This window comes from Prionailurus bengalensis, chromosome E1 (assembly GCF_016509475.1).
Source record: "Prionailurus bengalensis isolate Pbe53 chromosome E1, Fcat_Pben_1.1_paternal_pri, whole genome shotgun sequence".
In the NCBI taxonomy this organism is placed as follows: Eukaryota; Metazoa; Chordata; class Mammalia; order Carnivora; family Felidae; genus Prionailurus; species Prionailurus bengalensis.
Window position 1 is genome coordinate 50139056 of NC_057347.1, and position 22374 is coordinate 50161429.

At 42.1% G+C, this 22374-nt stretch overlaps 1 protein-coding gene across 2 annotated transcripts in view; it reads left to right on the forward strand.

Annotated features, from left to right (window-relative positions):
- The window catches only part of MAP2K6 (mitogen-activated protein kinase kinase 6), a 120955-nt gene that overhangs the window by 76254 nt on the left and 22327 nt on the right, over positions 1-22374 (forward strand). For both annotated transcript variants that reach the window (XM_043585125.1, XM_043585126.1), the window contains exons 2-10: positions 1836-1902; positions 11156-11204; positions 12029-12142; positions 13967-14086; positions 15384-15500; positions 16159-16210; positions 18705-18832; positions 19953-20030; positions 21642-21781. In XM_043585125.1, coding sequence (XP_043441060.1) covers positions 1836-1902; positions 11156-11204; positions 12029-12142; positions 13967-14086; positions 15384-15500; positions 16159-16210; positions 18705-18832; positions 19953-20030; positions 21642-21781 — 865 coding nt within the window. The remainder of the gene's footprint in view (positions 1-1835; positions 1903-11155; positions 11205-12028; positions 12143-13966; positions 14087-15383; positions 15501-16158; positions 16211-18704; positions 18833-19952; positions 20031-21641; positions 21782-22374) is intronic.

Here is a 22374-nt window from a genome sequence, read left to right on the forward strand (position 1 = left end):
TGCAACTTGGCAGAATTGATCTTCATTTTGGACTTTGAAGGCCTAGAGGGGGAAAAGAAGACTCAATTGCACATTGTCTTGGGCTGTGATGATCTGACCAATTGTGCTCATGAATTTCTGCAGTGATTTTTTTAAATGTTTATTTATTTTGAGAGAGAGAGAAAGAGTGCAGGCGGGGGGTGGGGGCAGAGGGGAAGAGAGGGAATCCCAAGCAGGCCCCACACTGTCAAGGCAGAGCTTGATGCGGGGCTCGGTCCCACGAACCGTGAGATCGTGACCTGAGCCGAAATCAGGAGTCAGACGCTTAACTGACTGAGCCACCCAGGCGCCCCTTAAATGACTCATTTTTTTTAAATATGAAATTTATTGTCAGATTGGTTTCCATACAACACCCAGTGAGATTATACACATTCTTTCTCTGAATGATTATAATTAACAGCCACTTAAGGTATGTCTGTGTTCTTTCATATGTGCCACCTCGTGGTTCTCATATCCAGCCCAGGAAGGTAGGTATTGGTATTATTTCCCCATTTACAGTTGAGGATATCGAGAGTCAGGTGAACAGTGATTCTGGCGGTCACTTAATGAGTGAAGTACCAGATGTAAGCCGAGTTTTTAAAAGCTCATAATCCCATGTTCCCCTGCCCCCCTCCTCCCATCATCTCTAAACTCCTTCCATTGTAGACTAGGGGGATGAGCTCCAGTCTGGGTTTTGGAGACCTAGATTCTGCTTCCGACTGGGTCATTGCTGGCTCTGTGATGTGGAGCAATCATGGAAGCCTTTGGATGTCATTCTTTGCATCTTGAGAGTCTCTATCCGTCCGCGTCTACCCGACCCTCTGTGGGGCTTGCATCATTGCCATAGTGTGCACCCCTGCGATGTAGAGCAGGGGTGGGGGGAGAAGGAAAGGACGACCATGGGCATGTGATCCAGCTCTGTTCTGGTTTCTCCTACCAGAGAAAGGAAGGAGGCACAGAATCTCCTTAGGTGAGGAAAATCCTGGGCCCTTAAGAGACTGTTTTCTCTGACCTGCCTCCTGACCTGGCATTTCTCAGTCTGCTCTTTGTTGTTTTTTTTTTTTTTTTTTTTTTTTTTTTTTTTTTTATTCATCAGCAACAATTATTTGAGCCAAATTCTCTGTACGTTCAGCCCAGGGGTGAACACATGGGTTACATTCCCATCTGGCCCCCAAAGAGGCGATAACCTCTTTGCATGAGCCCATCTATTATCCTTCTTCCTTTTTGGAACAGGGTAAATGTAAATAAATACTCTCTCCGTCTTTTAGGCGTTTCAGCTTATATGGCAGGTGGTTGAGAAATGGGCAGGACAGAAGCGTGGGAAAGTATTGTTTATTTTACCTCCAGAGTTGACTCTATCAGATGTTTACAGATTAAATTAGAAAGTTGTAAGATGCTGAGACGAGGGTGACTACATTTGACTGACATTAAAGGGGGAAAAAATTTGTATTCGACACCATCTACCATCATCATCGTTGTGTATGAGAAAGAATGAAGAACTCAGAATGACCACCTCTCAGCAGGGAGGAAAGGGCAGGTCTTCCTGGGTAAAGAGAGTTAGCATTCTAATTAGGATATTTTCACCCGTAAATGGCGAAAAACTTCATCCACGACCACAGAGCATTTGGGAAGCTGGGCTCCGCCTGGGGCTTGGGTGCTTGTCACTCACAGGCTTCCCCGGTGGGAAGTGGGGTTCTGAATGGGGAGATGAGAGCAACACATTCCCAGGCTAGCCCTTTTCCTTTGTTGCAGTCTCTGTCCCCACTCTCATGCTGTCATTTAGACCTTAACCTTATCCTTATGTCTTTCCCCCATAGGCAGGAAGCGAAACCCTGGCCTTAAAATTCCAAAAGAAGCATTTGAACAACCTCAGACCAGTTCCACGTAAGTTGGCAAGATCATCGTCTTAATCCAAACACTCCACTTTACAGATTTCCTGGGAATAGGGGTTCATTTCTGGACTGGTGCGCAATGCCTCGACTATGGAAAGCATTGTTAGAAAGAAGAGCCCTTTAAAGGGGAAAGCCATGGACCTGGAATAGGTCCGTCAGTCTATATCGAATGGGTCACTTTGAACTCAATGTCTCACATTACCGGTTGGCAGAAAATTGAGTGTCACAAAGTCATTTGGCAGATGGAGTCTTATGAAAGGTTCCTGGACGTGGACTTTCTGCCTTTTCCATATAGGCTTGGGCCAACAAGCGAATCCCCGTATAAAGCCACTACTGTAAAACATGAGTTGAGATGGAAAGATGGCATTTGGTAAGGACTCAGCATCCTGACACCTAAATCCCATCCCATATAAATAGAGGGCAAAATGAGGTACAGGAGTGTTTTTTTTTTTAATTAGCAGAGGCTTTGGCCCAGATCCCTAAGTGAGCTCGAGTCCTGGTGAAGCGGGCTACCCTCTCCCGTTCTCTCCCTCTTAATTTCTTTTTCACTCTGTGGGGGAGTGGGAGTACCCCCTTGTCCCACTGGAAGTATGACCAGCTTATAAAGCATCTGCTTGGGAGGAATGGAAATTGCAAGGAAAAAAGTCATAACAGGAGTATTGGAGGGGCAGAGCAAGCATAAAGAAAGAAAGGCCATCCCAACTGAAGCTTGAGTTTGCAAGGCCTTTGCTCATCTCTGCAAAGGTGCCTCCCTTTCAAAAGGGTTTTGGACTTAACCATGACCCATCCTATCAGTAAGCGCACCTCCTGGTGTTGGCATGTGCTGGTAAAAATGCTCATGTCTACCGTAAGACTTTGTCAAGGACATTGCCATTGCATTCCATTGAAGAATCTCCTAAGTGCAGAGCAGAGTGGAGGGCTTGTCTTCAGGGTTCTACACCATAGTTCAAGGGTCAAGCTTATGTTGCACAATTCCTTTCGTGAGGCTCTACAGGATAAGGTTCCTTCCGTATCTGCTACCGAGATTAGTTCTTTTGGTCTTTTTGTTTTTGTTTTTTCCTCTGGACCTAAGACCTGTGTAATTAATAACTTTTCCCCTCTGATTGGTTTCTAGAGAGTTTAGAGTCAAATATATTGTTTCCCTGTACTATCTGTATTGGACTCTACATGATACACTTTTAGAACTTTTCATTTTGAAATTATTGTGGATTCACAGGATATTATACATAAATGTACAGGGAAGTCCCATGGACTCTTCCCCTAGTTTGTGTCCCGCCCCCCCAACATCAACATCTTACACAACACAGTATCAAAACAAAGTGGCATTGGTGCAAATCATAGAACTCACTGAGATTTCACCAGTACTGCACGTACTCGTGTGTGTGTGTGTGTGTGTGTGTCTATGCAGTTTTATCACATCTGTAGACTTATGTAACCACAGCCATAAGCAAGATACTCAACTATATCAACACTGTAAGATTCTTTGACGTCATTCCCTTAGAGCCATGCCCACCTCTAACCCGCAGCCCAAATCTCTGACAACCACTAATCTGCTCCCCATTTCCATTTTGTTGTTCCATGGTTGTTACATAAATGGCATCATGCATCTCCTCCTGTTTGAGGTTGGCTTTTCCATTCAGCATAGTTTCCTTGAGGTTCATTCAAGTTGTTGCATGTATCAGTAATTCATTCCTTGTTATTGCTGACCCCCTTCAATGGTATGGATATGCCACACTATGTTTAACGCTTTAGCCTTTGAAGGAGATATGGGTAGTTTCCAGTTTGGGGCTGTCAATGATAAAAACAAGTTCCTGCTTGAAAATAAGTCTTCATTTCCGTGGGACCTGTGTCCAATAGTACAATTGCTGGGTCATATGGTAAGTCTGTTTTTAGCTCTGAAACAACTTCCAAAGTACTTTCTGGATGATTGTACCATTTTACATTGTTAGCAGTTTATGAATAATCCAGTTTCTCTGCGTCCCTGCCAACATTAACACTATTTTCCATTTTCGCCATTATGATAGATGTATAGTGATACATCATTGCAGTTCTGATTTTCGTTTCTGTAATGGTGAATGGTGCTGAGTATTTTTAGGTGTTTGTTTTTCATCCATGTATCTTTAGTGGTGAAGAGTCTGTGCACATCTTTTCTTATTCCTTAATTAGCTTGCTTTTTTAATGTTGAATTTTGAGAGTTCTTTCTATATTCTAGACATAAAGAGTTTGTCAGGTATGTGATTTAAAAGCATTTTCTCCCAATCTATAATTTGTCTCTTCATTCTTTTATTTTGATGAAATCCAGTCTGGCAATTTTTCTTCTTAGGGATCATGCTTTTGGTGACAATTTTTTTTTTTAATTTTTTTTTCAACGTTTATTTATTTTTGGGACAGAGAGAGACAGAGCATGAACGGGGGAGGGGCAGAGAGAGAGGGAGACACAGAATCGGAAACAGGCTCCAGGCTCTGAGCCATCAGCCCAGAGCCCGACGCGGGGCACGAACCCATGGACCGTGAGATCGTGACCTGGCTGAAGTCAGACGCTTAACTGACTGCGCCACCCAGGCGCCCCTTGGTGACAATTTTAAGAACACTTTGCTTCACACTTTGTTCTTGTTTTTCAAAATAATTTTGGCTATTCTAGTGCTTTTCTGTTTCCATATTAGTTTTATTTTTTTATTTTATTTTTTCCATATTAGTTTTAGATCAGCTTGTCTGTGTCTACAAATAAACTTGCTGAGATTTTGGTAGAAATTGTGTTTAACATATAGATCAATTTAGAGACAATGGACATCTTTCCTAACTTGAATCTCCTAATCCATGAGCCTGGTAGATTTTGTAAGTATCTAGATTTTCTTTGATTTCTTTTCATCAGTATTTTATAGTTTCATTATACCTATTCTCTACATCAGGTTTTTTTAAAAAATATTTATTTATTTATTTGGAGAGAGAGAACAAGCAGGGGAGGGCAGAGAGAGGAGGGAGAGAGTCCCAAGCAGGCTTCATTCCATCTGTGCAGAGCCCAATGAGGGGCTCGAACTCACAAACTCTCGTGAGATCATGACCTGAGCTGAAATCAAGAGTCGGAACTTTAACTTACTGAGCCACCCAGGCATTCCTGCATTAGGGTTTGTTAACATTTATACCCAAGTATTTCATTTTGTGGAGAGCAGTTATAAATGACACTTCATTTAAAATTTTGGTTTCCACTTGTTAGGAATCAGTATATAGAAATGCAATAGATTTTTCTGTGTTGATATTCTATCCTGTGACCATATTGAATTCACTTAATTGTTCTTCGAGTTTTCGTAGATTATTATTATTATTATTATTGTTATTTTGCATTTTTGTAGATACTTTAGAACTTTCAATGGAGACGATCATGCCTTCTGAAAATAGAGACAGTTTTCTTTCTTCCTTTGCAAGCTGTATTTTTAAAACTTTGAATAAGATTATTATTATTACTATTTTGCTTTGTTTCAGTGGCAAGAATGTCCCATGCTGTGTCACTTAAGATTGATGAGAGCAGGCAACCATGCTTTGTTCTTAAAGAGAAAGCGATCAGTCTTTAACCATTAAGCAGGATGGTAGGTTTTGTAGATTGAGGTTTGAAAAGTTCTTCTCTAGTTGTAGGGTACTGAAGGTTTTTATTGTTAATGTGTTTTGAATTTTGTTAAGTGCTTTTTTCTGCATCACTTGGCAGGATCATAGATTTTTCTTCTTTGTACTGTTGATGTGGATTGCATTGTGATTGATATTTAAATATTGAACTAGTTTTGCATACCCCAAATAAATTCCACTTGGTTATGGGTACATTATGTTTTTTATACACTGTGGGACTCAATCTGCTGAAATTTTGTTGAGAAGTTTTGTGTCTAAGTTCATGAGAGATGTTGGTCTGTGGTGGGTTGTTTTGAGTTTTGTTTGTTTTGTTTTTGTTTTGTTTTGTTTTGGTGTGTGCTATTATTTTCTGGTTTTGATATTAAAGTAGTATTGGCCTCATAAAATCAATTGGTAAGAGTTTCTTCTTCTTCTTTTTTTCTGGTAGACACATAAAGTCTATGAAACAAAATTAGCCAAAATATTTCTTTTTCTGGAGCTTTTAAAATACAAATTCAGTTTCTGTAGTAGTTATAGGACTATTCAGATGACCTGTTTCATCATGGCTAAGTTTTGGTCATTGGTGGTTTTCAAGGAATTGGTTCATTTCTTCTAAGTTGTTGAGTTTATAAAAGTTGTTCATAGTACTTCTGGATTATTCTTTGAATGGCTGCAGGATATATTGTGATAGCCCCTGTTTTTTTTCCCAAGATTGGTAATTTGTGTGTCCTCTCTTGTTAAATGTTTCAGTCTTGCTAGAGGTGTATCAATGCTATTGTTTGTTTGTTTTTTTAAGAACCAACTTTAAAAAAAAATTTTTTTTTTTGGCTTCTCAATTTTACTGATTTCTGCCCTTATTTTTATTATCTTCTTTGGTAATACATTTTTATATCACCCTCTCAATTCTCTTACATTCCTTCCCTTCACATTTTTAGCCTTCATTCGTTTCTAACTGATATTAATTTTCTGCATTTTATGAATTTTTGAAAGCCATCATAAATCCTTCCTTGGTATAAACAAGTGAATGAAAGCCTATGTAATGCTACGCTATTTCTGTGTTCTTTCCCTCATGTGGTAGAATAAACTTTGAATATGATTTTCTTTTTCACTGTGTAAAGCCAAGAGTATCATTTTATTATTGTAGACAATACCACTCAAGCTCACGGAGAGCCTATTATTATTATTATTATGATTGTTATTATTATTATTTTAATACTAATGCTTAAATTTGTACTCCTAAAGAAGTAGCTTCCACATTTTGTGTTTTTCTTGGCAAGTTTCTGAGCTTGGCTTGGTGACTCTTACCATTTATACCCTGCCTTCTTCTGCAGTACTTCACAAAAATAAATATCCTGGGACAGAGCTCCATTCTTCCTAGCTCCATGTGTGTGGTCCCTCTGCTGGAGCTCTTTCTTTGAGTAAGTGATGCCAGTGTGTCTTTGGCTCAGGTCTCTGAGCTGTCCCCTTACTGGACTGGCAGCGGCTAATTCTGAATTGATTTGATGCTAGTGAGTATTATTCCAGTTAACCTCCCAAGAAGCTCAGGAGGCCGTTACTGTTACTCTTACTGAGAAAACAGACCTGTGCGAGGTCAGGTGCCTTGCACAAAACAGTTGAGTATCACTGCATGGGTAAGAGTTCAGGCTCGAGTAAGTTGGCCCGTGTTCGTCTTTGAGATCTACATTTCACTAGTTGAATGAATACCTTAGGCAAGTTATCTAACTCGATGGAGCCTTAGTTTCTTCTTCTGAAAGATGAGAATAAATAATGATGTGATTGCTGTGAGGTTTAGGCATCATAACCTCTATTAAGTGTCTAGCCTTTTCCCTTGGGATTTCTCAAAGAAGGCTGCTCCAAGTGTTGTTGCTGTTATTATTACTAATCCACTAAATAATTATTTAAAATGTTTTTATTTATTTTGAGAGGTAGAGAGAGAGAGAGAGTGAGCGGAGGAGGGGCAGAGAGAGGGAGAGAGAAAATCCCAAGCAGGCTCCATGCTGTCTGTACAGAGCCCGATGCAGGGCTTGAACCCACAAACACATGAGACCATGACCTGAGCCGAAATCAAGAGTCAGATGCCTAACCGACTGAGCCACCCAGGTGTCCCCACTTAATTATTAATAGTTATTATTAAGTGGAAGAGCTGGTGTGCAAAGTCAGGATTCTCTGACTTTCAAGTATATGCTCTTAGCCACATGTCAGACTGGTAGAGAGTGTGGCCAAATAGTCTGCGGCTAGTGAAACAAGAGGCAGGATCTTTTACTCTCGCAGTTGAGAAGACGTTAGAGTGAGGCTCTGGGTTCTAATTTCACCATGTCTTTGAATGATGGGAAGTTATTTAGTCTGTTTTCCCATTAAGGTAGAGATAATAGTCCCTCTAAGAGTTGTGTAAATTAAAGAAGATATTTTATATAAAGGGCCTAGCACATGGGTGCCTGGGTGGCTCATTAGATTAAGTGTCCGACTCTTGATTTCAGCTCAGGTCAGTCCTGATCTTGTGGTTCATGGGATTGAGCCCCACATTGGGCTCTGTGCTGTGGGTGCAGATCCTGTTTGGGATTCTCTCTGTATCCCCCCTTCAAAATAAATAAATAAATAAACATTAAAAAAATAATAAAGGGTCTAGCATAGTCTCTGGCCCAATAGACGAATAATAATTGTCATAACAGCCAGTAAACTGATTACTTATTACTTAGAATTACAAATAAACAATCACCATAATATGCCGAAGCTTGTTGTTCCTATAAAAGCTAATACTAGGTGACCGTTGGAGTACCTTTGGCCTTCCAGGGAGGGAATTTTGTAATAAGCTTGTTTCTGTCCCCACAGGTCTAAAATATTGAACAAGCAACGGAGAACATACACCCACAGTTTAACCTCCTGCAGAGACTCAGTGCCCCAGGCAGACTAATAATATGCCCAGTCTGGACAGAACACAGTGTCAACTAATCTAATACGAGCTGTCAGTCTTGGCTGCATCGTTTGATGCTTTTGGCAGACTTGATGAGTCCAAAGGCCTCAGGCTCGGGTGGATTGATCATTTTCATTAGAGGGGACCTGGGTGTTGAGAGTAAGTTCCTTGGATTCAATTAGACTTGGATTGAAATCATGGCTTTACCACTTGGGAGCAAGTTAGTTAAACTCCGAACCAGATGGTTTCTCATCTGGACCATTGGAGTAATGATACTCATAGGAGTGTGTGTGTGTGTGTGTGTGTGTGTGTGTGTGTGTGTGTTTAAGGCATTAAATGAGATGTAGGTAAAGCACTTCACCTGATTCTTTAGGTCAAGACAGATTCAAGTGACATGAGTTTTATTTTCAGCTCTGTTAGGCTGTATGGCTTTAGCAAACCACTGAGCTTTTCTGGGTTCCATTTTTCTCTCATTCTGGAAAATGGCATGACCTCCTCCTATTAGGTAGAGGTATAATGCAAGGTTAGTATAACACTTGAGTCTGTACACTTTTTGTGTGTGTGTGTGTGTGTGTGAAAGTCCAGATAGTAAATATTTCAGGCTACTCGGGCCACAGTGGCCTCTGTTGGATATTCTTCGTAAATTGTTTTTCCACAACTTTTTAAACTTGAAAAAAATTATTAGCTGGGCCACGGGCTGTAATTTGCAAAACTCTACATGGATACTGGGACACCAGAGCTGGAAGGGGTCTTACCCAATGCCCTCATGCAAGAAAATGGAGGTAGCCCCAAATAACCAGTGACATTTCTGTTGCTTCATACCTTTTTTTTAGTGTTTATTTTTGAGAGAGAGAGAGAGAGAGAAATCAAGTGGGAGAGGGGCAGAGAGAAAGGGAGACACAGAATCCAAAGCAGGCTCCAGGCTCTGAGCTGTCACCTCAGAACCTGACTCAGGGCTCGAACTCACAAACCGCGAGATCATGACCTGAGCTGAAGTCGGACACTTAACAACTGAGCCACCCAGGTGCCCCAGTTGCTTCATACTTTTTAAAAGGAAGGGTCCTGAACAATTGCAAAAGGTTTTTTACTGTTTATGTTAGTCATGTTTCAAGTAACATCTGTCTTTATTTCAGAATTGCATTGTAATTAGTACAAACTATTGACCGTGAAAGAAACAGTTTTGGAAATTTTAAGAATGAGAAATCAGATTTTTAGAGACTTAATCCTCTGGAACGTATTTCTGAAGAAAATTTCCCTGGTCATAAACACAAGATCTATAAAAACATCACTGGCGTGTGCGTGTACGTGTGTGTGCATGTGGATGTCTGTGTTTTCCTCTCAATCTCTTCCTCCTACTCCCTGGTTTTAAGTTAGTATAGAAAAACTTTATTTTAGGTATTCTCTGTATTTCAAAGGGATTTTGAGGTGAGGGAGGGCTTGCCATTAAAACTTTAAATTTATGTTTATACCTATGTTTATATTCTTACTTTTTCTTGTTTTTTAAATTTAGTTTCAGCACATGGGGTAGGATTATAACACACGAGGATTCTTCTCTCCTTTCCTTTCATCTTCCCTGTCTTCTATTTTTTTTCTTGTATTTTTTTAGAGGCAGAGTTCTGGCATGGAATGTCCCCTTAGGAGGACCTGGTTCTCTTTGGTCATCCTTGATTCTGCCAGCACTGGGATCCTTTTGTCTTTTTCTAGTGATGCTTTGGGTGCATTTATTTCAAGAAAATGCTTTTCAAGGCTCCTAATTAGTGGCAAGGCCAAGGCCAAACATCTTTCTCTTGAGTGGATTGATATCAATCCAGGTAGTATTGATGTAGTAGAAATACATACCCATGAGGGGACTGTGTGCTTTCTCTATGGAGACACAAAATCAGCCAACCTCTGGCTTCTGAGATGACCCCTGGGTTGCACGTGCACTATGTATGGAAGAAATATCACAACCAGATTAGACAGCCTGATAGAACAGAAAGTATTCTGATCACAAACCAGGAGACCTGGGTTAGTTGTGACCTTGGACAAGTCACATCAACCTCTCTGGATGTTTTTTCCATCTGTAAATGTGGGGACTAGATAGATTTGGAATTATTATGGTGAGTTAACATAACCATATTGTTTTTTTAAAATAATTGTGGGAGGGGCGCCCGCGTGCCTCAGTTGGTTAAGTGTCAGACTTTGGCTCAGGTCACCATCTAATGGTTCATGAGATTGAGCGCCACATTGAGCTCTCTGCTGTCAGCACAGAGCCCACTTTGGATCCTCTGTTCCCCTCTCTCTCTACCCCTCCCCTGCTCTTGTGCGTGTTCCCTCTTTCTCTCTCTCTCTCTCTCTCAAAATAAATAAATAAACTTAAAAGAAAACAATTGTGGGAAAATGTGGTGGAGTAATTGGGCACATTGGTGTTTTTGGATGAAAGAAAAAGTTTGGGACTTACTAGAATAGTATGGTTATTTGTATAACTATTTACACCTAGATCATATTTATCAGATATTTACTATATGCTGGCCATGTTAAAGAAGAAATAGAAGCTCAAAGAGATTAAGTCATTAAAACCCAAATTTTATTTTATTCCAAATCCCACACTACTAACACTTTTGTGCTGCCTAATTTTACTGATGAACTTCCACTTTAATCCTGTAGAAAAAAAACATCTCTCCAGTTGTATATGATTTGAGAAGGGCGTATTTGATTAAATATTTCATGTTTTTTCTTTACCCCTTTTCTTTCTTAGGCCACCTCGAGACTTAGACTCCAAAGCTTGCATTTCTATTGGAAATCAGGTAAGAAAAATCATGTGTGCCAGTTAATATCTTGACCATTTTCCATATATGCTTTCTGACTGGCCATTGAAAAATTTATTTTCCACTACATGCCATAAGGAGATGGGTCAAAAAGTTTGAGTTTAAGCAGATGTGATATGTGCTCTTGCTATTTTGAATGCCTTATTGAAATCAGGCTGGTGAAGTCCTGATGGAAGGTATTTGAGGAGAGTAGATAATTTGCTTTGGGACACATTCCTTAAAGTCCAAGTGTAGATCTTGTTGCCATCGGTCAGCAAACGGGTGACACGTGTGATGAAGGGGGCAGAGCTAAGGAAGCACAGTGTAGACAGCTCAAACCAAGCAAGTTGAAAAAAATTTTTTTGATGTTTATTTATTTTTGACAGAGAGAGAGACAGAGCATGAGCGGGGGGAGGGGCAGAGAGAGAGGGAGACAACAGAATCCGCAGCAGGCTCCAGGCTCCGAGCTGTCAGCACAGAGTCCGACACAGGGCTCGAACTCACAGACCGCGAGACCATGACCTGAGCCAAAGTCAGACGCTCAACCAACTGAGCCACCAGGAGACCCACAAACTGAGCAATTTGCAAGCTGAGTTGGAGCTGGATCTCTGTATTGCCCATGACCAGCAGGTGGCACACTGTGAGAGTCTAAACTTCCCATGGTGCATCTTGCATTCAATGGCTGCCTGGATAAGCTTCTAGACAAGAAGCCTGTGGGCTAGAAATAACCCATAGAATGTTGGGAGAAGCCAGAGAGAGGACGAAAGAGACTGTGTCCTTTATTTCTTTGTTTACTACTGCAGTATTCCTTTTCTCTCTTGCAGAACTTTGAGGTGAAGGCAGATGATCTGGAACCAATAATGGAACTGGGGCGAGGTGCGTACGGGGTCGTGGAGAAGATGCGACACGTGCCCAGCGGGCAGATCATGGCGGTGAAGGTAGAGTCGATGGTCCCCAAACGTTTTCTGTCTGTGGTGTATACGTTCGTCCATCTCAGTTGCAGATCAATTCTTTTCATAGAAGCAAAACAATCTTCAATGGAGTAAAACAAAGAAGATTAGTTGTAGGGAACCCTAGTGACCTCCAAATGTGTGGAAAAGGCTTCCTGGGTATGAGTTACATCTACCAGTTGGTTTTTGTTGTTGTCGTTTTTTTTTTTTAATTTTTTTTATGTGTATTTATTTTTGAGAGAGAGAGAGACAGAGTGCGAGCAGGGGAGGGGCAGAGAGAGAGGGGGATGCAGAATCCGAAGTGGGCTCCAAGTTCTGAGCTGTCAGCACAGAGCCCGACATGGGGCTCGAACTCACAGACTGTGAGATCATGACCTGAGCCAAAGTCGGACGCTCAACCGACTGAGCCACCCGGGTGCCCCAGTTTTTTTAACTGATAAATCTGACCCCCTCCTTTTAATTTTTTATGTAACCACCATGTCATCATCACGCTTAAAAGACTGAACAGTACTTCTTTAATGGCATGGAATAACAGCTCCAAATTAAAATTACCGTGATCATCTCAAAGTTGTTTGGTTTTCTTTGCCTGGTGGTTGTTGAAATCCAAATCCAAATAAAAGTTCACAAATTGCGTTTGGTTGTTATGTCTCAAAAGTCTTTTTTATTCTATATTCTGTTGTTTTTGAAGAATGATCCCTAAAAATCAGAAACCCAGCATTGTCTCCATTTGTGGAAAACAGGAGAGTAAAATGTATCTTGAGTGAATTTGCATCATTTTTGAGCTGTAAAAAGAAACTTAGAATCACTGCATATTTCTTGAGGGGCTTTGGAGAACTACCCTCTCTCCACGAGTTCATGGATTTGGACCATTGTTAGGAAAGCGGATGGTCAGATGACTTAGATACCTTTCCCTTACCTTGTAGATTTTTCAATTTGTTCTTCTGCAGACTTTTTGCTAATTAGGCAAAAAATATGAAAGCCTAGTGACACTATATCTTTAAAGAACTTTTTTTTAATGTATATTTATTTTTGAGAGACAGAGACAGAGCATGAATGGGGGAGGGACAGAGAGAGGGAGACACAGAATCCGAAGCAGGCTCCAGGCTCTTAGCTGTCAGCACAGAGCTTGATGCAGGGCTCGAACTCACGAGGCGCGAGATAGTGACCCAAGCCAAAGTCAGATGCTCAACCGACTGAGCCACCCAGGCGCCCCAGAAGCCTAGTGACATTATATATTTTTGCTCATTTCATAGCAAAATCATGCTTCTTTAAGGCTACATTTACTGATGTGACAGATTTCTCTTCTCTCAGAAGCGCTGGGATAGGAATGAACATTTTCTCCATTTCTGTTTGATTCTGTCTATTTCCGATAGCTCTGTCACTTCTTTTATAGTTGCTACTTAATCTAAATATTCTTACTTGTTCCCAAAGAGGGCCTTTGGGGTTTTTTTTTTGTGGGATCCCAAATCAGCCACAAAGTAATGGATACTGTGGTCTCTGAACTGAACATACATAACATAATAGAGCAGACTGTTCTTGTGACTTGGAAATACACTCCCCAATGTTTGCACGTTTTCCAAAATATATTATCAGAGGGCTTGGGATTTTTCAGGAAATCCAATGAAAGTCTTCCATATTTCTCATTTGTTACAAATAACTCATCACTAGGACAAATACTTGAGAGGTCATTGCTAGAACTTGTGCTGTGAATTTTGTAGTATTTTCAGGATGGGACTCCTTAAGGTCCCTGCCTTATTAACTGACTCATCCTCAGAGCAGTAACCATAAATTTTTCCATGCATTTCCATTCAGCGGATCCGGGCCACAGTAAATAGCCAGGAGCAGAAAAGGCTACTGATGGATTTGGATATTTCCATGAGGACAGTGGACTGTCCTTTCACAGTCACCTTTTATGGTGCACTCTTCCGGGAGGTAGGTGATCCGTCAATTCAAAATCTGAAGAGAACAGTAACTTAAAAGGAAGTTTCTCTAATTACATCAACATGATGTATGGTCATGGTCCTCTTTCTTGTTTGACACATCTTTTTTTTTTTTTAGGTTTATTTAGTTAGAGGGAGAGAGAGCACGTGCACATGAGTGTGGGAGGGGCAGAGAGACAGAGAGAGAGAGGGAGAGAGAGAGAGAACCCCAAGCAGACTCCTTCCGCGAGAGCCCCATGTGGGCTCGATCTCACGAACCATGAGATCAGGACCTGAGCCAAAATCACGAATCTGAGCGTAACCGACTGAGCCACAAGGCGCCATGTCTTCCATAGACTGTTTTATATTTGTGCAATGATGACAATGCCCCACCACAAAGTTGGCTTGAAATCGTAGTATTTTTAAATGTGTTTAGCCCTTTTGAAGATGCTGAGGCTCCCTTTCTCCTTTCTGTTTTGGTTTATTTTGGCAGAGTGGTCTATATCAATTGTCTATAGGCTAATTTAGATAGATTTCATAAAATCTGATATGTTCTAGTCTTTTGACCAGTGGATAAGCTTTACTTAGCCTGTCTACGTACCCTCCAGGCTTAAGCGTATCTCTTGGCTTTACCTTTGCTTGCATTTTACCGTGACACGGATTGTGATGCTTCAACTCACTCTTGTGACCAGCTTTTCGATTCTTGCCAGCGCTCCGTGTGGGAGATCAGACATGGAGCAGGCATGGAGACCTAAGTTCCTACAGGGCAGTAACAATAAAGGCTTATATTTCTGGGAATCTACTGTTTGTGGCTATTAGTACTGATGTATTTGTTTATTTAAAAGGTTTTTAAAAAATCTGAGTTGACACGCTGTGTCACATTAGTTTTGGGCGTACGGGAGAGTGATTCAACCTCTCTGTGCATTATGCTGTGATTACCATAAGTGCAGCTACCATTTGTCACCATACAGCACTATTATAATATCATTGGCCATATTCCCTGTCGTGTGCCTTTTATTCTCTTAAGTTTTTCATTCCATAACTGGTGTGGCTCTTGGTTTTTAGGTCCTAGTCTCTATCAAGGAGTGGGTGATGGTATGTAATTCCTGCTTGGCAATCTGCTAGTTGACTCTTTGGAAACAAACTTGCTTCCTTGTAAGTTCCTTTGAGGTCTGGAAGGGAAATCGTCCATTTCCTCCAAAAACTCAAGTTAAAAAAAAAAAAAAGAGTTCTTCCTGACAGGTGTTAACTGTTTCCTCTTTTTTCCTTTTCTCTCCTTACTAACCGTCTCTGAACCAATCGGTCTCCAGGGTGATGTTTGGATTTGCATGGAACTCATGGATACGTCGCTAGATAAGTTCTACAAACAAGTGATTGACAAAGGCCAAACAATTCCAGAGGACATCTTAGGGAAAATAGCAGTTTCTGTGAGTACATCATGAACCCTACTTACAAGGAGAATGTGAGAAGTCTAGACCTTAGGTGTCCCTGATTCCCTAGTATGAAGAAACGCTAGCTGGACTAGAACTTCCCCCGATTCATGTCTGTTGAATGCACGAGTACATCTGTGGATGAGTAAATGAATGCTTTTCTTTCTGGGCACCATGCAGAAGATTCTACCACTGACCTGGTTTGGTAAACTCTCAGTTAAAATGTCTCTAAGCAACGCATTCATCTGCTGTGACCACGTTCCTGGTGGCTATATCCTGATATTAGTTTATTTTGATTTTCACTTGTAGATTTTTAAATATTTTCTTAGGGCTAATAGGGCATAGAAGGAAGCAGAAGAAAATGAAATGGAAAAAAAAGGTTGCTCTCTTAATGGCTCATGAGGGTGGAGAGAAAAAATGTTGGAGACCAAATGAAACACCAGTTAGAGGAGGGAGACGTTGTGAGATCCGGTCCTCTCTTGTGGGTGGAGTCCAATTAGTGTAGCTTCCTCTGTGTTTTCCTGGATAGGGCCACCACTATTTGAGAAAATACCTCACCTTATGACGTTAAGCCAGGGATAATAAACCTGGGTATACTTAACATTCAGTTTCTTTCCAGTGATGGAGAAAAATCGATCTTGTGTTTCTCTTGCAGATTGTAAAGGCGTTAGAACATTTACACAGTAAGCTCTCTGTCATTCATCGAGGTAAGCATCCATGGTGTTGCTTTAGCTGTTCCTTTTATAAAATCTATTTCTTTCACCCAGATTTTTCTTCCCCCAATGGATGAAAGTGGAATTGAGTTAGGCAATAGAACTGAGGGGTTTTCCTTCCCAGATGAATAGCAAATCAGATAAGTAGCCGCTTTTTATCTTGTCTGAGGACATGCGAAGACATGGGCTTTTTATTACACCTAAATTGAATATAAAACACCTGCTACCAGACACAGCTCTGGGATTACCCTACTGAGAATTTTGGAGAAAAGGATAAAAATGCATCTCGTATTGGCTGGCACCTGGGAGCTTGTTAGAAAAGCAGAATCGTGGGTCCCAAGACCACCTGAATCTCCATTTTTAACAAGATCCCCAGGTAACTTTTGCATACCTTACAGTTGGAAGAGTTCTGGCATAAAGCACAGCTTTTTCAGACAACAGGAGGCAGGATAAAGTGAAAACGTCGGTAGATTTGTCTCTTCTTCCTCTACCTCCTCTATTTTCCTTCTGATTGATTGGCCTGCCATCTTTCATCCATCCATCCATCCACCCATCCATTCCATCCATCCACCCGAGTATCAATCGTTCATCTTTCACGTATCCATTTATCACTTATACTCCTTTTTCTACCATTTTTGCAGCACTATAACAGATACCCCAAGAGGTATCTGAGAACAAAACATATTCTTATTAAAATTCCATAAAGGGATTCTTGATAGGGAAATAAGACAAATATACAACAAATGCGTGGAGAAAATAAACCACATTGCAAATATAGGAGTGCCAAATATGGAAGCAGTCTAGGTAGAATATAAAGCAAGGAAATGATCAGCACCGGGTGACTATAGTCAAAGAAAGCTACTTTGAAGATGCACTCAACCAAATCTGAGGAAAAATTAATGGAAAGTATGGATAGCTAGGAGGGTAGTGGGGTTTGGTAATTCTTATACTCTCTGAGTCTGAAAGTGATGCAAAATGCCTTACAGAGAGTGCCCGTTATTGCTGTTATTACTATCATTGATTGTTACTTTTAGAAATTGGAAAAATAGGAAGGAAGAGGAGGAGGAGGAGCAAGTGGGCAAGAATCCAGATAGACAGAAGAATGTGGATTACCCACAAACAGGAAACTTAATTTTTAAGGATTTATTTCAAAATTAGGAAGTATTTCGTTTGTATTAAAAATGTATAAGTGGGGCGCCTGGGTGGCGCGGTCGGTTAAGCGTCCGACTTCAGCCAGGTCACGATCTCGCGGTCCGGGAGTTCGAGCCCCGCGTCGGGCTCTGGGCTGATGGCTCAGAGCCTGGAGCCTGTTTCCAATTCTGTGTCTCCCTCTCTCTCTGCCCCTCCCCCGTTCATGCTCTGTCTCTCTGTCCCCAAAATAAATAAACGTTGAAAAAAAAATTTTTAAAATGTATAAGTGAAGTATAAAAAATAATAAAATGTGCATGTCCACTGTTCAGTGTAAGGGAAAACATTATAAAGGATAATTTTTAATGTTTTTAGAATAAGTCTGTTGATTACGTGTGCTTTGTGAAAAGCATCACAAAGGAAAAAAGTTGACTGTAATTTCTAAGTCCGTTATCCAGAGATAACGGTAATCTATTTGGGGGTATGTTTTGTGGTCTGAAATCTCTGGATTTCTGATGAGTTTACACTATGTGACCTCTGACAAGCCCCTTGCAGAGGCTTCCATCAAAACTGGTTGCTTTGATCAGATTTGACATATCATTTTATCGCGGTCTGCCTTTTCATCCTGTGGTCTGTTTACTCCTACTCTTTTTTTTTTTTAATGTTTTTATTTATTTTTGAGACAGAGAGAGACAGACCATGAGCAGGGGAGGGGCAGAGAGAGAGGGAGACACAGAATCCGAAGCAGGCTCCAGGCTCTGAGCTGTCAGCACAGAGCCCGACACGGGGCTCGAACTCACAGACCGTGAGATCATGACCTGAGCTGAAGTCGGCCGCTCAACCGACTGAGCCACCCAGGCACCCCTTACTCCTACTCTTAATGTGCAATAGGTCATGATGAGCCAGGCTTTAAAAAAATGATTTTGTTGTCACAAGAACATTTAACATGAGACCTACACTCATGGCAAATTTTAAGCGTGCAATACAGTACTGTTCGTTACAGGGTCAATGTAGTACAGCCGATTTCTGGAACTTACTCATTTTGCATAATAGAGACTATGCCCAAGGAACTGGGCATTTGATTCACTAATAGCTTTTTAAGTTTTTACTACGTGAATGGGGGCAATAGATAGAGGCAACGGCCCTTTCCATCGGTGGGTTCGCAATCCTACGAGAGGGACAAAACATGAAATAGACAGGAAGGTCTATGAAGTGTGAGTCAGGGATGGCTGTTGACTTCTGTGTTGGGCCTCAGAGGGAAGGAAAGGGGAGGGGGAATGGAGATTTCAGGCCCCCTGGTGGAAGACACATGGATCTTCAAAGCAGGCTGGGATCATGGGCTCCTGGTGGTTGCTTTTAGACGTCAAGCCTTCCAACGTGCTGATCAACACTCTGGGCCAAGTAAAGATGTGCGATTTTGGAATCAGTGGCTACCTTGTAGACTCGGTCGCTAAAACCATTGATGCCGGATGCAAACCGTACATGGCCGTAAGTATGCCAGCTGGTGGGGAGGCGGGGGGGAGGGGGCCTGCAATCTGGGAACGCAGACACAAGCAGAACACGCCAGGAAAAAGGAAATGGATGGCCACAGAGGGAAAATGGAAATGTGCTTACGGTGCAAGAAATAGTCTCCGTCTTATTTTTTTCTCAAATATTTTCTGTCTGTAATCCTCAGTTATTTGCTTCATACGTACTATTATTTTTTTTTCAACGTTTATTTATTTTTGGGACAGAGAGAGACAGAACATGAACGGGGGAGGGGCAGAGAGAGAGGGAGACACAGAATCGGAAACAGGCTCCGGGCTCTGAGCCATCAGCCCAGAGCCTGACGCGGGGCTCGAACTCATGGACCGCGAGATCGTGACCTGGCTGAAGTCGGACGCTTAACCGACTGCGCCACCCAGGCGCCCCCGTACTATTATTTTTTAATAAAAAGCAAGTAAAAGAGGTATATCACTTGGAAAAAGAAAAACATGTAAGTAATCCATACCGCCCACACAGATTTTTCACACTGTGTGGCAGGGGGGGTGTTATCTTGTTTGTTGGGGACAGAAGAGTGAACAGAATTTAAGTTACCCCAACCAGACAAGGAGGTTAGTCCTGAGAGAACCTCATGGCTGTGAAGATTCGTTGCCATTGGCAGAGACCTCGGGACCCCCTTTAACATGAAGGGGCTTCTGTGTTCTATTTGGAAATAGATTTGCCCTTGGGATTGAAAACCTTCCCATCAGTGCTGAGCTAATCTCAGGGACGCTTGTGCATTCTTAGTATCGAGTTCTGGAATGCTGGTATTTTTAATGAGGAAAATTCGAGACTGGCAGAGTAGCTTCATAATGTGTATCTCCTATTTCTTCTTAAGGCAAACTTGAAATTAGTTTTGAATTGGGGAGGACTTTGCTCCATTATCGCCTCCGGGAACAGACTCCTGTAGAAGGCAGAAAATCCCACGGAAGCGTCAATATTTTTTGCAGTAGTGAATCTTCTTGGCCCGGGAGGCAGGTTAACAAGTTTAAAACAACTCACTTGGCAGCTGGTGACACCCCCACCCCTCGAGACTTTGTGGAGCTAAGAATGTCATCTCATTTGTCTTTTCCCGTCTTCTTTCCAGCCCGAAAGAATAAACCCAGAGCTCAATCAGAAGGGATATAGTGTGAAGTCTGACATTTGGAGTCTGGGCATCACAATGGTAATGATCGCACTGGTCTGTGAGGTTCTGGGAACGAAGCTGAAATGGGGTGGGTTTTGAGACCGGAAGGCAAATGCCCTAAGTGTGGGTCCAGAAACCTCTGCTTTCGGCCTGAGATAGCAGGAGGTTCTAAGTGATGGTTGTCTGCAGTGTGGTGTCGTAGAAATAACCGCCCTGGGATTGAGCAAACCCAGTCTTTATTCCACCTCTAACTGGTCGTATGCCCTTGAGTAACCGATAGAGTCACATGAACGGTCTTATTATCCTCATCTGTACAATGAATCCTGACTACAGCTGCTCATAGTTTTCCTTCTAGTTTAAAATTAGGGGCGCCTGGGTGGCTCAGTCGGTTAAGCGTCCACTTCGGCTCAGGTCATGATCTCGCAGTCCGTGAGTTCGAGCCCTGCGTCGGGCTGTGTGCTGACAGCTTGGAGCCTGGAGCCTGCTTCGGATTCTGTGTCTCCCTCTCTCTCTGACCCTCCCCTATTCATGCTCTGTCTCTCTCTGTCTCAAAAATAAATAAACGTTAAAATTAAATTATTTGGGGCACCTGGGACGCTCAGTTGGTTAAGCATCCGAGTCTTGATTTCGGCTCGGGTCGCGATCTCGTGGTTCGTGAGTTCGAGCCCTGCGTCGGGCTCTGTGCTGACAGTGCGGAGCCGGCTTTGGCTTCTCTCTCTTTCTCACTTTCTGCCCCTCCCCTCCTTGTACTCTCTCTCTCCCCAAAATCAATAAATAAACATTAAAAAATATATTGAAAATTAAATTATTTTAATCGAGGCTCAAGCTTCTCAATGAGTGCTAATGTACGTGGAGCCTGACAGAGCTGAGTCACCCAGGACATAGGCTGTGCTTTCCAGAATAGGATTATGATAGAAGTCTTGGCCAGCGGGGTCATATATAGCCAAAGCGCATAGTAACACACAGGATAATCTCCTTAGGCGCAGTCCTAAAGTTATACAATTAGTGCTTTGTTTGTGACATTGGTGGTCATAAATTTTCAGTGTATCACCAAGGTCTGGAATTATCCACTGTGGGCCTGGCTCCTTTCCAGGCACAGCAGCTGATTAAATCCTGTGAGTTATTTCACATCCCTGCCCAGAAGACACGTGATAGTCTTGTCATGGCAAAGTGGCCTTACTCAAATCCAAAAAAAGATCCGTCATTTGGTCCTAGGGTTTTGTTTTGTTTTGTTTTGTTTTGTTTCTTCTCCATTCCAGCAAGGGGCCTGCAGATGGCAGCAGATGTACACTCCGCCAAGGTCTCAGGGCGAGAATTCCATTTCAGACCAAACGTTGGAAAACCTGGTTGCTTTACATCCCAAAGTTTAATACGGCTGGCTTGCAATTTTATTAAGTGTCACAGTGGCTTTTGCGGAGGACCCAGTGATAAATAGGCTTCATTGGCTGCCTCTAGTAACATCACGTTTGACAATCCCTAGTGCTAGGAATTGGGGACAAATGGAGAACATGTTGTTAGTTTATTTCTCCCCCAGTTTTACTTGAACTTCACCTTTGGAGTTCCTGCTGACTCTTCTGGATCAGGACACAGCGGATTCCCTAAAGTAGCTCTGTGTAAGCTGTTGTCCCCTTGTCTTTCTCTCCCCTCTAGATTGAGTTGGCGATCCTTCGGTTTCCCTATGACTCTTGGGGAACTCCCTTCCAACAGCTCAAACAGGTGGTAGAGGAGCCCTCACCACAGCTCCCGGGAGACAAGTTCACTGAAGAGTTTGTTGACTTTACCTCACAGTGGTAAGAGAGCCCCATCTGCCAAACGCCGGTGTTAAGGACAAAGAGGACTTCTCATGGACTTCCTCCATTGGTTTTAATCCATTCTGCATGCATTTCATTCCCAAAGCATTTATGGAGTGTGCCCTTGATGCTGGAGAAACAAAGATGCCTTTGTCCCAGTCCCCCGCCCTCTTTGAAGTCAGAGCCAAGTAGTGGAGTCTCATCAGTCAGTGCTTGTGGTTCAGTATGGCACGTCCAGGGGTGGAGATCTGCATAGGGTATTTGGGGAACTCAGAGGAAAGGCATTAGGATGGAGTTTCGGGAGGAGATAGATCCTGAGCTGAAGACGACGTGGGGGATTTTCCAAGGGGTGAGGGAAGTAGGGAAGGGAAAGGTATTCCAAGCAGAAAACATAGCATGCTTCCTGTCACAAAAGGGAGAAACTCCTTTATGAGAGCTATAAGCTATCTGAGGTTGATTAGAGTGTTAAGAGAACAGTGGTCAGACCATTGGAGGATTAGAGCTGGGGAGTAGATTAGATGCAAAGAATTACTTTGGATGAGCAGGCAGTAGGGAGTTGGAGAGTGTGACTTAGTTACCTATACGTCTTGTAG